This window comes from Chelmon rostratus, chromosome 6, assembly GCF_017976325.1.
Source record: "Chelmon rostratus isolate fCheRos1 chromosome 6, fCheRos1.pri, whole genome shotgun sequence".
Taxonomy (NCBI): domain Eukaryota; kingdom Metazoa; phylum Chordata; class Actinopteri; order Chaetodontiformes; family Chaetodontidae; genus Chelmon; species Chelmon rostratus.
This window is the reverse complement of record NC_055663.1, coordinates 4,835,606-4,852,405: the sequence shown is the minus strand read 5'-3', so window position 1 is coordinate 4,852,405 and position 16,800 is coordinate 4,835,606. Positions and strand designations below refer to the sequence as shown.

At 41.1% G+C, this 16,800-nt stretch overlaps 1 protein-coding gene across 1 annotated transcript in view; it reads left to right on the top strand.

Moving 5' to 3' along the window:
* The window catches only part of kiaa1549la (KIAA1549-like a), a 110,305-nt gene that overhangs the window by 50,884 nt on the left and 42,621 nt on the right, over nucleotides 1-16,800 (top strand). The window contains exons 7-11 of the mRNA XM_041939241.1: nucleotides 544-712; nucleotides 8,944-9,003; nucleotides 9,983-10,143; nucleotides 12,152-12,323; nucleotides 16,133-16,293. Coding sequence (XP_041795175.1) covers nucleotides 544-712; nucleotides 8,944-9,003; nucleotides 9,983-10,143; nucleotides 12,152-12,323; nucleotides 16,133-16,293 — 723 coding nt within the window. The remainder of the gene's footprint in view (nucleotides 1-543; nucleotides 713-8,943; nucleotides 9,004-9,982; nucleotides 10,144-12,151; nucleotides 12,324-16,132; nucleotides 16,294-16,800) is intronic.

Sequence of the window (16,800 nt, the reverse complement as noted above, 5' to 3'; positions counted from 1 at the left end):
TCTCTACTTCTTTCTCTCGTTCTCATTTTTATCTCTTTCTCTCCGGCTATCAAGGTCCTCTCATGACTGCAGGATATACATGCACACACCATCATAATCATAAAGTAGGTCTCAGCAAGCAGAGGCAGATATGGAGTCCATTCATAATTCATCCTCTGAAATATTAACACTCATGGAGAAATGTGATGGAAATTCCTGGTATCTCGCATCATCATCCACTTTCCTATGGTGACTCTGTCACATTATTTTCAGAGTACAACGCAGGTCTTATTAAAGAATGAAAACATTGTTCATTCAAAGTGTCATACTGTGTCTGGAGCTTGGTTATGCATTCTTTATGGGCATCTTAGACATTTGGTATGATACCATTAGATATTTCTGTATGAAGGTTTGAATTATACATGTGCCCACTTCTGCCTATTTATGTGTTTGCTATAAATAGAGAATTGAAAGATCATTATAATATTACACCTTTGGGTCACATAGGAACTTCGCTGATTCAAATGAAAGATTAAAAAGATTCGTTTGTGTGTTTATCTTCAGATCCAGAGTGTGTACCAGGAGCCAGGCTCTCCATCAGTCTCTCTGGTGTATGTGGTGAAGAACCAGGATGTGATTCTAAACGGGACGATTTCCAGTGGCCTCCTCAACCAGCTGACTGCAGAGCTTGTGGGCTACTTCCTGTTCTACCCACCCCTGGTCATAGCTGAGCGTAAGTAAACCCACAATGCACCTTAAGGCCATAAGGATGACACATAGATCTAATTAATCGTCAGTATATTTGAGCGTGGTCTCAGCTCTCTGGGTAATCGTCTGCCTTCATCTCCTCCATCATTCTTGAGCTGCTGATCAGCACACCCCACCCAACACATGATAATGATTTTACTACATGGCCTTAGGAACACTCATTAAACACAGTTCATTTGTAAACATTCTGGTTTTATTCACCTTTTTTGGAATCAGGGTTTAGTATATATGTATGTATGTCGTCCATAAAGAATGTAGTTAGTTCATACACAGTGATTATTATCATTCAGTTAGGAGGTTTTCTAATCCTGAGCTACAATTGTCAAGTGGCAGCTTTCGATCACTGGTCTCCAGCCAACGAAATATGAAGCTAAACCTGTGAGTTAGTTCAGGCAGTCAACTCGAGTCTGCCACTACACTAACATGGCTTACTCTGGACTTGCTGCCAGCACTCTGCACAGTCTTTCGCTGCCATGCCTGTTGCCACACGGCTCATCTGAAAGCTATGGTGTCACTGCCCACTACTAAGCTATTGTCACTTTCCACTGCCTGATGTGCTGAACTTGGCATTTCCCTGTGGGCAGTGCCCAGGTCAGAGCCAAGACACCAAGTCTCAATGCTGTACATATTCCACACTCACATAATAATCCATTCCATGTGGTTTCACTGACTGAAAAGTATTTCCCCTTACCTCTTGTGGCATCTAACCATGCAGATACTTTTGGGTTTCACCACAAATAAAATACCATTCACTTCCATTAAATTGGTACGTAAACAGACAAAACCAAACTTTCTGCATGGCCAAATACCACTACAGGGAAGTTAAGATATGCTTTTTGAAATGGGTGAATTGACCCTTTAAATTTTAGAACTCAGAATCACTTGATAGCAGATTAGTATGGTTTATCCCACTGAACATACATCTGCAGTGTTCAATTCTGTGTTAAATCCAAGCAGGATTTCCACACAATGAAAGGTCACATATTCACATGCGAAGTGAGACAAACAAGTGAGGTCATCTGGCAACTTCTCTGACTGGACATTTTGAGCAGCCAGCAGCTACATGAGCTGGCACCATCGCTCGAGGACACTTCATCCCTCACTCGCTGCTAATTTCTCAGCAATCACAGCAACAAAGAGTTGCTTTGCTCTTATGGCGACACATACAGACTTGGATAGCATTGCCTAACCCAGAATTAATGGTGTACAAATTAGAGTCCAGTCAGGGTGCTTAGCACTCATTCATTTGATGTACCCCCGAGCCATCTTCTCAGAGGCACTGCTGGACAATTATGATGCATTTGCACTCATTCGCAGAGGGCAGAAAGTGAAAATGAAAATGAGCAATTTATCTGTAGTCGAAGCACGTGGCTCCGATGTTTAACAGATATTCAATCTGTAATGTTTGGCTAAATGCTATATTAACACTTTTTGAGTCAATGAGTTTATGCCAGAGCTTAGCTCTATAATAACAAAAACAGCATCATGTACAGCTGCCATTTTATTAGATTCATCCAAACTGACGTTTTAGAGAGCTGAAGTACGATGCAAAAGAGGAGTGGTGTTGACATCATGTCGTCCTAATGGGTGCTATTTTAGCTCAGTCTCACACACTCTGGAAAGATGTGCCCTCCATTACAGCCATTGTTCATTTTTGGTTGAAAAGGTGACATTTTAAACTTAGAAATCTTTGTTTTAATTTTCATCATCTCTCTGACTTTTATGAGCTCATTTTCTTCCTCTATTGCTTCATTTTTTGCATCTTTTGCATATTTCTCCAAGGTAAAGACTGCACTTACAGACATGGACTGCTAATGTACATCTTGCATCAAGATATTGTTACAGCATAAAATCTTAAACCACTAATGTGCCAAGAAAGTGTGAGGGAGCCATATTTCTGTCTAACTAGCTGTAGTGTTACCCTCAGGCTGTGAAGGATGTCTTGAAAACACAACAAGGATAGAAACTGTGCCCACATCCCTCCTTGCTCCATGTGTTTATGAGCTTTTCAGCAGCGGGAAGGGAACAAGTGTACAGAGCTGAGCTTGAATCCTAAAAAAGATTTTTGCATTCAGGGCTTTATTTTAGTCTTGAAAGCAGGCCAGGCTCTAGACAACTTACTTACTCCTTACTTTTCCTGGAGCCAAGAACTATGGAGTATAACAACAAACTATACACTATAACTATCCTGTATATATAAAACTATTATTTGCCACCAATGTGGCAAGAACATTCCTGCAAACTATAAAGTGGGCATAATCCTTGCATATAGTACTATTGCAAGGAATTAATATAATACACAAAACACACATTTGTAATAAACATGCCTTCATTCAAGACATACTAACAATACAATATAAAAGCAGCTGTATCACTGTATATTGTTTTAATGGCTCTAACAGCCAACAGGGCCAAGATCTAAAGAGTACAGTCATCACAATATGCTCCTTTATCACCTGCAGAGAAAGTACCAGACTCCCTTAAAAAATTGTCCAATTTTGTGAGTTGTTGAGTTAGGGGAATCTTCATAAACTTTGTGAAACGCTGTCTGACAAGCCATGTCAAATTCTTCATCATTTGTCCCCTCTTGTGTCTTTGAGAAAGTACTACATTAAGTTCTTTTGTTTGTGTAAAAAACATCCCAACTTGTGCTCTCTGTCTTTGTCTCTTTTCACTCTCTCTCTCTCTCTTTTTTAATCATCATATTTTACTTCAGCAGCACAATGATTGATTGCTGCTGCATCACCTGTGCCAATCAAATCCATCCGCTGACATGATCTGTTCACTGACATTGGGGCCTCCTGGGTTAGAGAGATATGAGTTGGCTTGATATGATCTATCAGTGTAACCTAAAGTTAGTCTGACTGACTCCGCTTGGATCAAAATGCAGTTAACTTCCATCACAGTGTGCATGAATGTGGCAGTCACAGTTGATTAGACCAGTAGTATTAGCTAGCCATCCTGTTCACATACTATTGCATTTTTGTAAAACTCTGTTGTGGGTCATTTCATTTCTTTTAAGTGCCATTTCAAGTGCACTTGGGGGCCCTCTGGTAGCCCCCGGGGTCCTAACCAGTCACTAAGTAGGCTTATGCGTGGGCTGGCTCTGCTTGAAATGCTCACCAGACAGACGGAGGCTGGAGGTAGGACAGAGGCCTGCCAACAGTGAGGGATTACAATATAGACCCAGGGAGTCTTGGTTGGACTTGGTTTGTTCTAGCCACAGAACTAGACATGAGGAAGAGTCTGCTCTCTTTGTGCTACTTTTATAGCCATCACAGAAAACAAGTGTCCATCTCGCATCTAGCAGTGTGCTGCTGGGTTGAGACAGACTTACACAGCCATATGTATGGTGCCTTCAACAACACTGACAACTGAAAACCATTGAGTCCATTGCAGGGCAGTGCATGATTTATGACTGTGCGTATGTTTGACCTGCTTCTCAAGGGGGAATTCAGGATTACTCTATATTGTGTAGTTCAGAAGAATGTCAGACTATGCAATGTCTCCAGCATAGAAAAAGTCTCAGATTTCAACCATGTCTCCTACAAAACACCTTTATATTCTACTAATTCGCTTTTCCAAATACATTTGGAAGGAAATGTGGTTGTGGCCTGGATTATCTTCACTGGCAACCTTTTTTTTCCTAGTGCATGAAGTGTGACACCCATTTGCATCCTAGAAGTTAAAGGGAAGAGATATGCTCTCGGTTACAGCTGCACTAATCATTTTTTATATTAACAAGGGCTGATATTACTCTAATGTGTAACAGGGCACACACGGTCATGAATCCACAGAGAATTATCACCTGACTCTGCAGTTCTCCTCAGATCTACGCAGCTTTTTAGCGTCTGTCAGAGCTTTCATGTTTCCCAGAATGCAGCTTTATCATTTTTATTCGGTTTCACGGCTCTAATGCTCTTACCTTGTTTCCAGCAGCAGTAGACAGTTGTTTTTAGCGAGCTCTAATAAACCCACTGTACTCTACCTGCCCAGCACCAAATGACAGACAAAGTTGGCAATTAGTTAGTGAACACATTGGAGCATTCGGCAGCTAAAGAGTCAGATATTTTCCTCAGGAGTCTAAAGATTCTCTTGTATATGCTTTAATGACATCATCATGTTTATCTGTGACATGCTAAGAATGTAATTAACTTTTGAGGCAGCGAATTCTTTGATATGTTAAAAAAAAAAAAAAAACCCCATTTATGTCAATAAGCAAATGTAACCAGGGCAGCATTACAAACAGATTTGGTAATGCACATAAAGTGTACAGTATATGAATGCTTTATAATGGGAAAATTTAGAATGGTTTTGAGGTAGCGCGCTATTAGGATTACCTACAGTAGGTATAGGGCAAGTGAGGTTCAGCAAGTTCATTTTTATTCTTTAGTATTGTTATTGTCTGCCTCATGAGCAATGAAAAGACCATAGACCTCATAGATGAGCCACTTGAGCTCTGTTTGTATTCCACTCCAGCCTCTAATGCCATCTGTGAGATTTTAAAAGGGCAAACAGCTGTACAGCTCCTATCATCTGAATCATGCCATAGGCAATCTGTTGTCCATGCCCCCCGAATGAGCTAATTTTAGCCTGGTGCGATTAGATTAGTATCTATTTGTGCGTGCTCTCAGCACCCAAAGGGCTAAAACATCACACTTCACATGATCATATCCAAACCAACTTGGCATCACCACGGAAACCCTGTCCGTTCCCTTAAAAATAGACTCTTACTAATGCTGAAACAATGTGCGAAAGATTATAGAATCATAGAATGCTGCAGTAGATTAATGATTGGTTGAAGAATGGCTTTTATAGTTATAGACACTTCACTGATTACTGTGAATAGTTCAGACATGTATTGGTACAGACACAATGATTGTGGTTATACTGAGAGCACACATGGATGACAAATTCTCTTGTGATCAAAGCCTGAATAATGATCTTGCTATCTGTTAACATCACTAGAACACCAAATATGACTGACAAACACAGTCTTGACTCCTGTTTGAGTGATACTTTCTAAAAACTACAGTGTCCCGCTTGTTTAGGACATTCTGTAAATTCCTCCATAAGAATTAATGATGTTATGGCTGAGAGCCACAAACAGGGAAGGGAAGCCAGAGAGTATTAATGTTCATTGTTGGTTTTGGTCTTTTCACTGGATTTGTTGACAGTTGGACAGATATAGACTGACATCAACCTTATCCTTTAAACCTACAGAACCTCTCTTTCTTGGAATTATGCAGCAAAATGGATTTGTTGGCCCGTTGAACTGATTCTCGAAAGGGCTCTGAATGTGTCTGAACTGTAACACCCCAGTGCTGTTTGTCGTAAGTGTTTATGTGAGCTTGTTTAAGTTGCAGAAGAGCTCAGCGACTGTGAGCGTGCTCACATACAGAGGCATCGGAGAGGCGGCGGCAGACAGGCAGACAGAGTGCTGAGCAGAAGCACTCGCTGGTATTAACAGCTACCGCTGGTGCAAAGCCATTGACTCGAGCTAAACACTACTCTCGGCAGACAGCCAGCTCAGAGGAGTTAGGTGGAGACAGATGGTGAAACAGGCAGATGGGAAATAAGGAAAGCTAGGTTGACGGATGAATAGGACACAGAAAGAGGTCGACGGACTGAGAGAGCGATGATGGGCAGATAAAGACAAAAGGAGACAGTCGGCTGGACGGAAAGGAACAGGCGTTTTAGGAAATGAATAGGCTGACAGGTAAACAGGTAGAGAATAAGGTGGGTACGGAGGCACGCAGGCAGAAAGAAAGGCTGAGAGCTGGTGTAGACGGCTAGAGGAAGGAAGACAGTGAGAGATAAGAAAGTATAGGTTGATAACGACACCTGACAAGAGTGTTTAATCGGATTTTATCATCCGTGCCAAGGGCCAACACCAAACATCTCCTCCTTCGTAGATTTATTTTCATATGAGACATTACAAGGTAACAGAGAAATGACAACAACCAAAGAAATGAAAAGGGTACAAATGCAGATAAGCTAATATAATCTAGTTATCCCGAGTAAATTTGAGGTGTCACATTTAGATTTTTTTTCATTGTAAAGATTACAATGTGTGTGTGTGTGTGTGCGTGTGTGTGTGTGTGTGTGTGTGTGTGTGTGTGTGTAAGGATACAGGGAGGAAGAGAGAGTAAGGAGGGGACAGCTTCTCAGGCCGGACTCATACGAGAAGATAGATAAATCAGTATGCAGACGAAACAGTAAATGAGTAAATACATAAATGGCAATGATGACTATAATAATAAGCAGAACCATCATTATCATCATAGTATTGATGAACAATATACTACCATCATGAAAAAAATAAATAATTAAACAAATCAATAATAGATGAATAAATAGTTATTGTCATGATGCTAAGTAAATTATAATACTCATAATAATGGGCTCCTACTACTACTACTACTGGTACTACTACTAATAATCATAATAGCAATAATAACAACAATAACAGCAACAATGATGATAAAGTTAACACGTCAGGAAGTGATGATAATACTCACTACATGGTCATCATCATCCCATCACCAACACCCATGTTATTAAAATATAATTAAGTACTGCTGAAGCTGATGAAGCTAATATATTTTTTAGCACATGTCAGAAATTCCTCTGTCTAACTTGGAAGTAACTCTGTCACATCCTAAAAGCCTGCACGAAACAGACCGTCTATCCACAACCACCATTTCCAACTGAAAATACTACCTGAGGAGATTGCTGGGGAATGGGACAAATGACCTGGAGCTCAGCCCTCCAGGGGCCCCAACAGTCCCAGGTTCACAGTGGATGCTTGGTCTGATAAAAGGGCTTTTTCTCTAAAGATATGTTGACATGTCACAGTAGGAGAAGCACAGGTGTGAATAATAAAATGAATAATGGCTGAATCCCACTGAGCTGCTTCAGCTTCAGGGTCCTGGTGTTGTTCATGCTGGCTCTCTGTCATGCTGTCATGGCAACAATGACACGTGAGTAGAACAGAGCTGCTGTTCATGTTATTAGCAACACCTGTGCTTTTATTAACATGTTTAGCATCTTTGTGGTTAAAGCCGTAACAACATTGTTTTCCCTGAAATCATTGATATGTGTCACCAAATATGAAAGCAAGCTTGCAAACTGAGACGGGTCACCTGATGAGCAGTCTGACTACATGGCGCCTTCTGTGTTACTAATTCAGTATTTAAGTATCTCTAATAACTGATGGCAAAATGATCAGATTGTGTCTGTTTTGTGTTTTGGTGTGCTTGGGGGCCCTGCCTTTTCTTATCCATACACACTTTTTCATTTATGTACTATTACTGCTGTTTTTCTTCAATACCCCACACCTATAATTATGAGATATATATGATTCACTCCTCTGCCCAGTCACAGTCCACCAGTGGTTAAGCCGACTCAGTTAAGCACCAGAACTGAGAGCGTTGGAACAGCAAGCAGAAGCGAGTCGTATTATCCTCTGTTTTAATCACGCTTCTTTGTTTCTATTCCTGTTAGATTAACAGTTTCGAGTAAAGACTCTGCTGGTTATCCTGCACTGTTCTGTGTATAATGACACAGATTTAAGAATTCGACTCAGGGGCTTCTTGAATGATTGACGTTTAGAGGGCAGCCCTAACACACTAAAAACCTGGAGCGAGCTATTATTCTAGCACAGTAGAACTGGATGGTTTCTGGGTGTCTGGGTATGTAATGACTGCCATGTGTAGTCTTTCACTGAGGGAAGTGTAGTTGCTCAATGGATTTATGTTTAGTAGCAACATTTTTATTGAATGAAGTTATAGAGTGGTGGATGGAAAACACAACACTTTGACAGCGGAGACTGGGGTTTGCATCCTGAGTCCACGTGTGGTTGGGGTTATTTTTAACAATAAGATATAAAAGATAAAATGTAAAAGATATTTTAGTGCAGGAGTAAATGTTACAGGGAAGCCAATGAAATAAGCTGTTTGTGAACATTTGAAGATAAGTTCCTCATAACTTCAGTCACATCAGTCCAGCCACAGTGTCACCCAACAATCTGAAATTTTAACAAAGTTTGTACCCAAAATAAAATGAAGTGAGATATAACTTACATACTTTGACATACATACATACAAATCCAGGTGGTGTTACAGAAGTCTTAAATCTGGCTTTCTAAAAGTTGCAGTTGCCTATAACTTCCCCTCTCTCTCTTTCTCGCTTCAGCCCTTGAATACCATAATCTCAACACATCGACGGCAACCAAGAACTATTGGGTGATAACAGGTAATTTACACACACACACACATACACAGACACACACACACACACACACACACGGATAAAAGTGCGACTGGGTAATCAGCAGTAATCAAGAGCCGCATCGATTGGACAAAACAGCAGTTAGTTAAATGCCCTGGTGCTCGCTGTTGTGCAATTCAGCAATATAGTATTGGCTCTGTACATTCTCCTTTCCTCCCTCCCTCCATCCCTCCCTCCATCCCACCCCCTCCTCCCCACACCTGCTCACTCCCTCACCCTCCCGCTCTCTCTGAGCGTCTTTAGCTGCTCTGTTCCTGGGAAAACCTATTGATGTATAATTCACAGCTTCCTGACTGGAGCACTGGGAGAGATCACATCTCGGCCGGGTGTGAATGATGCTGAAGTGTGTGTTTAAGTGTGTGTGTGTTTGTGTGTGAAGTCGGTCCACTGAGCTATCTCACTTATAGCCACTACTAAGAGACGCAGTCGGCAGCAAGATTGATGCATGTTCCTGTGTGTGTGTGTGTGTGTGTGTGTGTGTGTGTGTGTGTGTGTGTGTGTGTGTGTGTGTGTGTGTGCGTGTGTGTGTCTGTGTGCGCACCTGATGTGTGTTTGTTGTTTATTTCTGATGGAGACACACAGTGTGTGTCACTGCAGCTGTAATAGAAGTTTCTGGATGAGCAGCTTTTAGTAAATGGAAGTCTCCTCTAAAGTCCTACTCATCTCCTGTCTGTTGTCTTTTTTTCCTTCTCTCCCCCCATGTTCTCATCAATATCAATGCTGTCGTCAAATGCTCTCCCTGATATTTTCTAACCTGCTCCATCTTCACACTCTCCTTCCGTCACTCATCCATTCCTCTCACCCATTGTCTCCTTCCCTCCCTCTGCTTTTCTCCTGTCATTCCCACTCCATCCTCCATCCCCTCCTCCGCCCCTCCTTGCCTGTCTGAACGCCTCTTTACCCCCTAAATCCCTGCTCTGTCCCCTCTCGTCTCTCCTCACAGTGATCCAGGATGTGGACAGCTCCTCCCTGGAGGCCAACTACCAGAGTTTTGCCAGCTTGATGGAGCAGCGGCTGGCTGAGCTCTTCCTGGTGGCGGGCAGGCAGGGCTCTCGGATGGCGCGATCTCGGCGGGCCACCACCGTGGGGGGCTACACTGTACAGGTAGGTGGAAATGGGATTTTTCTGTGTCTTTGTGTGTGCTGTCAGTTGTGTTGATGCCATGATTGTGTTTATAACAACCAGTTTTGAACCTTTTCAAGTGATGACATCAACCTGTCAATCAATCAAGTGAATAAGTGAACATTTAATCTGCGTGTTTCTGATAAAGTTATGTTAATTTTGTGGCGTGTAGTTAAATAGTTCTTTGCCTCTGTAGAGAACTCAAGTTCATTTAGCAGATGCAAAAATACAAACAAATGAGAGTCTACAGCCATCCTAATAGCTATGTGAGGCTGTACTACTACAGAAAACATGCCAGTGCTAATGGCAGCATGGCAGCATGGTCACGATGATGATGTCAACATGCTCATGTTGAAGCAGGTGCAATGTTTATGGTCATCAGTCAAGTTTAGCGTGTAAGCACGCTAACACATGAAAGTGTAGTTGAAAGTACAAACTGCTGCTCCTGGGAATTTCATTAGCTTTGGAGACAGCTGGATATATATGTGTATACATCTCTATGTATCTATCTGTTTATAAAGATATAGACTTTCAGAGATATTTCAGTCTGGAACTAAATGCTGGACAAGCATGATCTGAAGGTAAACTATTGGTCATTAGTGCCAGTGAACATCAAAGAAGTTCCCTGGATAGCACCCTCTTCTTGTTGGTGTTTTCAAGAAAGAGACAGAGCTGTTTTTAAGCTAAAAATGCTCATCATTCACAAGTTCCAGCTTCTTAATTTTGTGAATTTGTTTCTTTTCTTCATCCTATTTGCTAGTAAACTGAATATCTTTTTTAGCTTTGGACTCTTGGTCGATTTTTGATGGCATCAACTTGCGCTTTAGAAATTGTCATGTACATTTTTCCCTTTTTGTAACGTTAATTGAGAAAGTATTCAGCAGATTTGATTAACTGTTTTTTTAGTTGCAGCGGTCTTGCAAATATATTAACTTTTTGCATTAAATAGGCTGCTGTATGGGAACTGACTCCAAGTCTCATCACGTATCTTTGAATGCACCAAAAGGAGGGTTCTCCAAAATGTCATCGCTTGGCAACAGAATGTCAAAGCTTAGAAATAAATAGGCATTTGAATGAAGGATTATGATTGTGCACTGAAATGAAACAATTGGCTGCCAGTGAAAACCATGGAAAAAACTCTGGCACAGTATGGTTTGGAAAATGACATGTTTATGATTCGGTTGCATTGTTCTAAGAGTATGGTCATGTTTGTTTGGCAGTATTAGTATCAGATTGAGGTAGTTGTACAGGATTTGAGTGTACTCATGAGTACAGAACTACAAATGTTTGCGTGTTATTGTCTGTATGTGTCACCTCCCTGCCTGGTGTTCCATATTGTGCAAATTAAGACAACGATCGACTCCTCCTGGGCATTGAGCCTTACACACCCGCATGGTTTTATGGCAAGTCACAGATGACCAGTTTTATAGCTGCGGAAATGGAGGAGGGAGAGGCTTCCAGTGAGGGGGGCAGCGGGGGGGGTAGTGAGGGGTGAAATCACCCAGCCTTTTAACACCACACATCTCTACTTTTTATGAAAAAATCAAATTACCAGACTTGATTAAACCTTGTGATGTGCTCATCAAATTAAAAAAAAAGGTGTTTGATGTATGATGAAAGGAAATTGAGATTTCGAGTGACTCAGTTATCCTCGAGTGTCTTCACCCAGTGCAGTTATCTTGCAGCAAATGGCTTGTCGTGATCAAAGCACCAGAGAGGATTCAGAATTTTGATTGGGCCACTGTAGTTATAGCAGAGACTTTTAATCTGTTGGTGTGGATCGGAGATAAAGGATTTTGTATTAAATCTGGCTATAGATGGTGAGTTGTTGGTAATTGTCTCTTTAAAATAAACTAGTCTTCTGAACAAGTGAGTCTATGTCATGGTTATGTGTTTGAAAGTATATGTAGTCTGATCAAATGTCAGCACTTTTTTTTATAAAATGCCATTATCAGCTTGAGATATTGGACACTTCATTTGTCTTCTCCAGATGGTGAGCATGCGCCGACTGCCTGGCCCCAAGAACCCAGCAGAGATGACATACTACGTTCAGCTGAACGGAGCACCCATCACTGGAACCAGCGCTGCCAAGACCCTCAGCAGTCTGGACTCCCAGACCATGGCTCTGACACTGGGATACTTTGTACAAGTGCAGGCTGAACGTAAGCTTGTTATGTGGCTGTCAAGAGTTATGTAATATGTGTGTGTGACATATTTGTGAGGGACCGAGCAAGTCCGGCACAAGAGACATAATGCAAATTAAGGGCATTATTTACCCAAATATCCAAAAGAACTGAGTAACAACACGAGCACACTTAACACAAAAAGTCAAAGATTAAGAGACAAAGCATGAAACATTAAACCTTTCTTGAAGAGCTGAGAAACATCTGAGTATTACTGTCGAATTAACTGTAAAGGAATACACTTTGGGAAATATGGTTATTTCCTTTCTTGCTCAGAGACGCACGCAATACTGTTTCTTGGCCAAGAAAACGTTCAGCAGGTTCCCATTTAAAATGGCCAATTGTCATTTTCACAATTTGTTTTTTGTACGGATTAAACAAACAAGACATAGACACCTTTTAAAGCACATTTAATTAGTGTGCTTTAAAAGGTGCTAGTAGGTGGATTTTATTAGCTTCAGACAGTGCCAGGCTAAGCTGTTTCCTCTTGGTTCTAGTTTTTATCTTAAGATAAACTGACTGGCTGGTGGCTGGTTTTTGCAAAAATGTTGAACTGTTCCTTTCAGACCAATGACAGGAGCCTTATTTCATTATTCTAATGTTTATACAATCATGTGTTCACAAAGTGGTGAACCTCGCTCCAGCCTCGGTTGTTAACCACTGAGCCTTTCCAGGATGCTCCTTTCATACCCAATCATGATACTATCACCTGTTACCAATCAACCTGTTTACCTGTGGAATGATCCAAACAGGTGTTTTTGGAGCGTTCCACAACTTTCCCAGTCTGTTGTTTGAAACGTGTTGCTGCATCAAATTCAGAAGAAGCAGATATTTACAAAAATCAAAGTGGATCAGTTAGAAATATATGTCTTTGTACTGTCTTCAACTGAATGTAGGTTAAACAGGATTTACAAATCATTGCATTCAGTTTTTAGTTATGTTTTTACAGGTTATAGGTTCATGTACTTGCTAATTTACTCTAGCTGTAGACATAATTAGCATTAAAAGAGGAACAGTGCTGTTTTTCTTTTGCATATTTACATGCATATTTTTTCCATGCTTTTTTAAATTAAGCTCGGAGCACCTATGTGTACATGATGTTATAGATGCACACAGAGTGCATTTCTCATTCAGCAGCCATTGTAGAGACGCCACATTCCCAGTTTAACTGCTCTTTTCTGGTTCATCTGCTGAACTCAAAGCATGACAGTCTTGGCTTGCCGTGACATTGTGCAGCATTTGGTTTTTCCATCAATTTCCTGTACATCAAATAAAGCTTAATACAAATTCAGACTCACAAATTCAAGATCAGAGATTGAGTCGCCACCTTTAAATGACTTTGAGTTCAGAAAATTACAGTGGTGCATTGTATATTTGTCATTAATACTTGCTGTCATGGCTTTCAGAGAATATTCACCCGTTCAGTGGGATGTTCATATTGTAGCTGCTGGAGAGGACAAAGTGTTCCCTATCACCTTGTCTCCCTCCCATTTCAGAATCTATAATTAACAAACTGGAGTGATACCAACAACCATCAACGCCATTCACAGCTCCTCCTAAGGGTGCTCAAGCAGGAAATTGAACATAGTGTTCACAGAAAATTTGTTTAGTTTGCTGGAAGAGGCTCAGTGGAAACAAACTGCATTAGACCATCAAATGACACTTAGCAAACTGACGTATGTTCTCATGAAGGTATTAAAGTGAAAAACATGCAAGTTTTTTATGTTGTACTTTAATGCACATTTCTGAATGTGGATTTCAACAAAGGTGTTTTCTTTTATTAGATTTCTGTCTTTATAATGCATTTTTGGACTATTTAAATTAGTAGTTCAAGATTTTGGCAATACACTTATTTGCTTTCTTGCTGAGTGTTAGATGAGAAGAATGATACCACGCTCATGTCTGTGTGCTAAATATGAAGCTATAGCCAGAAGACGGTAGCCTGTCACACTTGTTCATACAATGTACAGGACAAAACAAACCCATCAAAGCGCAGGGAAGAATCAATCAGTCAATCAGTCCAACAGAACCAGACAAAGCTCAGTGAAACAAAACAAAGACACACAGGGTACTACGACGAAATGGCCAGGAGTGAGGTAAAAACTCAGACTTAAATACACTTGGAAGGGAAGGCTAATGAGGGACAGGTAAAACCACCACAAAGAAAACAATCACAAAAGGGAAAACACACAAAGACGGGATACAAAACATCACATAAGGAGAGGAACCTTCAAAATAAATAGAAAACAGACAAAGCAACTCAAAATTCAAAACAAAGCCTAGCTTAGCATAAGGAAACAGTTGGCCAGGCTCTGTCCAATCGCAACAAAATCCACCTACCAGCACCTCTAAAATCCATTGATTACAGTACATGCTAAACCTAGTTTGTTTTCTCTGTACCAATGATCCAAATACCTCTCTGGCTTCAGGTGCAACCAGCTTGAGATTCAGTAAGTGGTAGAGTGTTGCCTGAAAGGTGAAACCCAGGGCAAAACAAAGTCTAGAAATTGCTCTGTGCTGCTCTTAAGGTAAGATAAGGTAATCCTTTATTAATCCCACCGTGGGGAAACTTGCAGGGTTACAGCAGCAAAGGGGATAGTGAAATACCAAGAAGCACCAGTTAAAAAAAAAACAAGATATGATAAATAAGTAAACAATACAATAAGTGAAACAGACGATGGTTGAATTCACATTATTGCACATAGGGAATATTGATATTGCACAGTTTAGCATGCACTAAGATTGCATCAGTGAATTTGTTCTTCAGTGTGTGTGGTCTGCTGGGAGCAGTGTCGATCGTAAACTCCTTTCTCCCACCACCTCCACCGGGTCAAGGAGACATCACAAGACAGAGCTGACCTTCTTATCAGTCTGTTAAGTCTCTTCCTGTTAGCAGTCAAGATGCTGCTGCCCCACAGAGTCAAAAAAGGTCCATCATCAGGTCCACCATTGGTGTAGGAGGAGAGTATTTGCACCTGCTGATGTCCATCACCAGCTTTATGGTTTTCCCTGTGTTGAGGCTAACTGTAGCGGGTCCATTGATGCTCTCACTAGGGGGTCTTCATCAGGTGTGATGTCAGTGCCACAGGCCAGCAGGTTTTGAGGTCCCTGGGTTGTGGAGACTTTGGCGTTGGTACCATGCTGGAAGCTCATTGCTATGAGCACGTGGTAATAACTGGAGGCAACTCAGATGAGTGTATCAACAGTTTCATCAGCTTCTCTTTTCGCTCATCTGGATTCTGACAGATGCACATTACGAAGGTATTGTTTAGAGAGATTTAAGTCTGCACTCTGTACTTAACTGAAACTGTAAAAGTGAGGGAGCCATGCCCCCCATCCCCAGTGAAAATGATGCCCTCATTTGTACAGATTAAACAAACAAGAAAACAAGATATAAAAAGTTAATTAGGGAGCTTCAGAGGGGAAAGAAGATGGATCTTTATTCACTGTTAGACAAAGCCAGGCTAGCTGTTTTCCCCTGCTGCCAGACTTTATGCTAAGCTAAGCTGGCACTTGCTTCATCCACAGCACACAAACATGAGAGTGGTATCCATCTTCACATCTAACACCTCTGACAAGAAAGCAAATAAACAAGTTACACATATTTGTCAAACCAGTCTTTCAAATTTGTACAAGTACTGAACATTTACAGCCCAATCTGAAAAAAGTGTTGTAGTGTATTTATTCCTGCTTGTCTGTAATTCAGTTGAGGGTCATGTAGTGGCTAAAAGCTCATGAATGATGGGATGCAAAATCAAATGCTGATGAATAATATTGTATGTTCATAGCTGTGGTAAAGATACCGCCTGGCAACCTGTGGATCATGGCTGTTCTGACGCCTCTCTTCCTGTTGATGGTGGTGATCGGCATGGTTGCCTTCATTCTTTGCCAGAGGAACAGGGTCATCTTCAAAACAGGCGCCTTCAGGACCTTCAAAACCCGCTCCAAGGTAAGACTGTTAAACTTAGTTATTCCAATTTATCCATTTCTCCTGTTTCTGTTTCCTGCCTTGTATGTTCGTTACATCTTCTTTTTCTCTTTCTCCTCTCTGTTCTTCTTTCTGCTTCTGCTATAAATACAAATCAGCTGTTGCCTCACTCTTGGGGGAGTTAAGTGTCAAACCAAAATGTTCAAACATCACTGCTTCACCTTATCATGTCCCAGAAACCAACATATGGTAAAATTTCATCAAAGATTACATAACCCTGTTCTGAATGAGTGACACATCGCACAGCAAGCCGATTGTGTTAAGTTATTCCTTCGGGTCAGAAAAATTTAATCACATATGTGCAAGCCTCACTCATTTGTTTTCTCGCTGCCCAATAGCCCTCGGTCATTGCTAATCATGCATGCTGCAAAGACTAATCGGCCAAAAAGAAATGAGCAGGGCTTTGTGTACTGGAAGTGAACCTTCAGCGGGCCCCAACCTTTTTCCTGAAGGAACCCTTTTTCTATC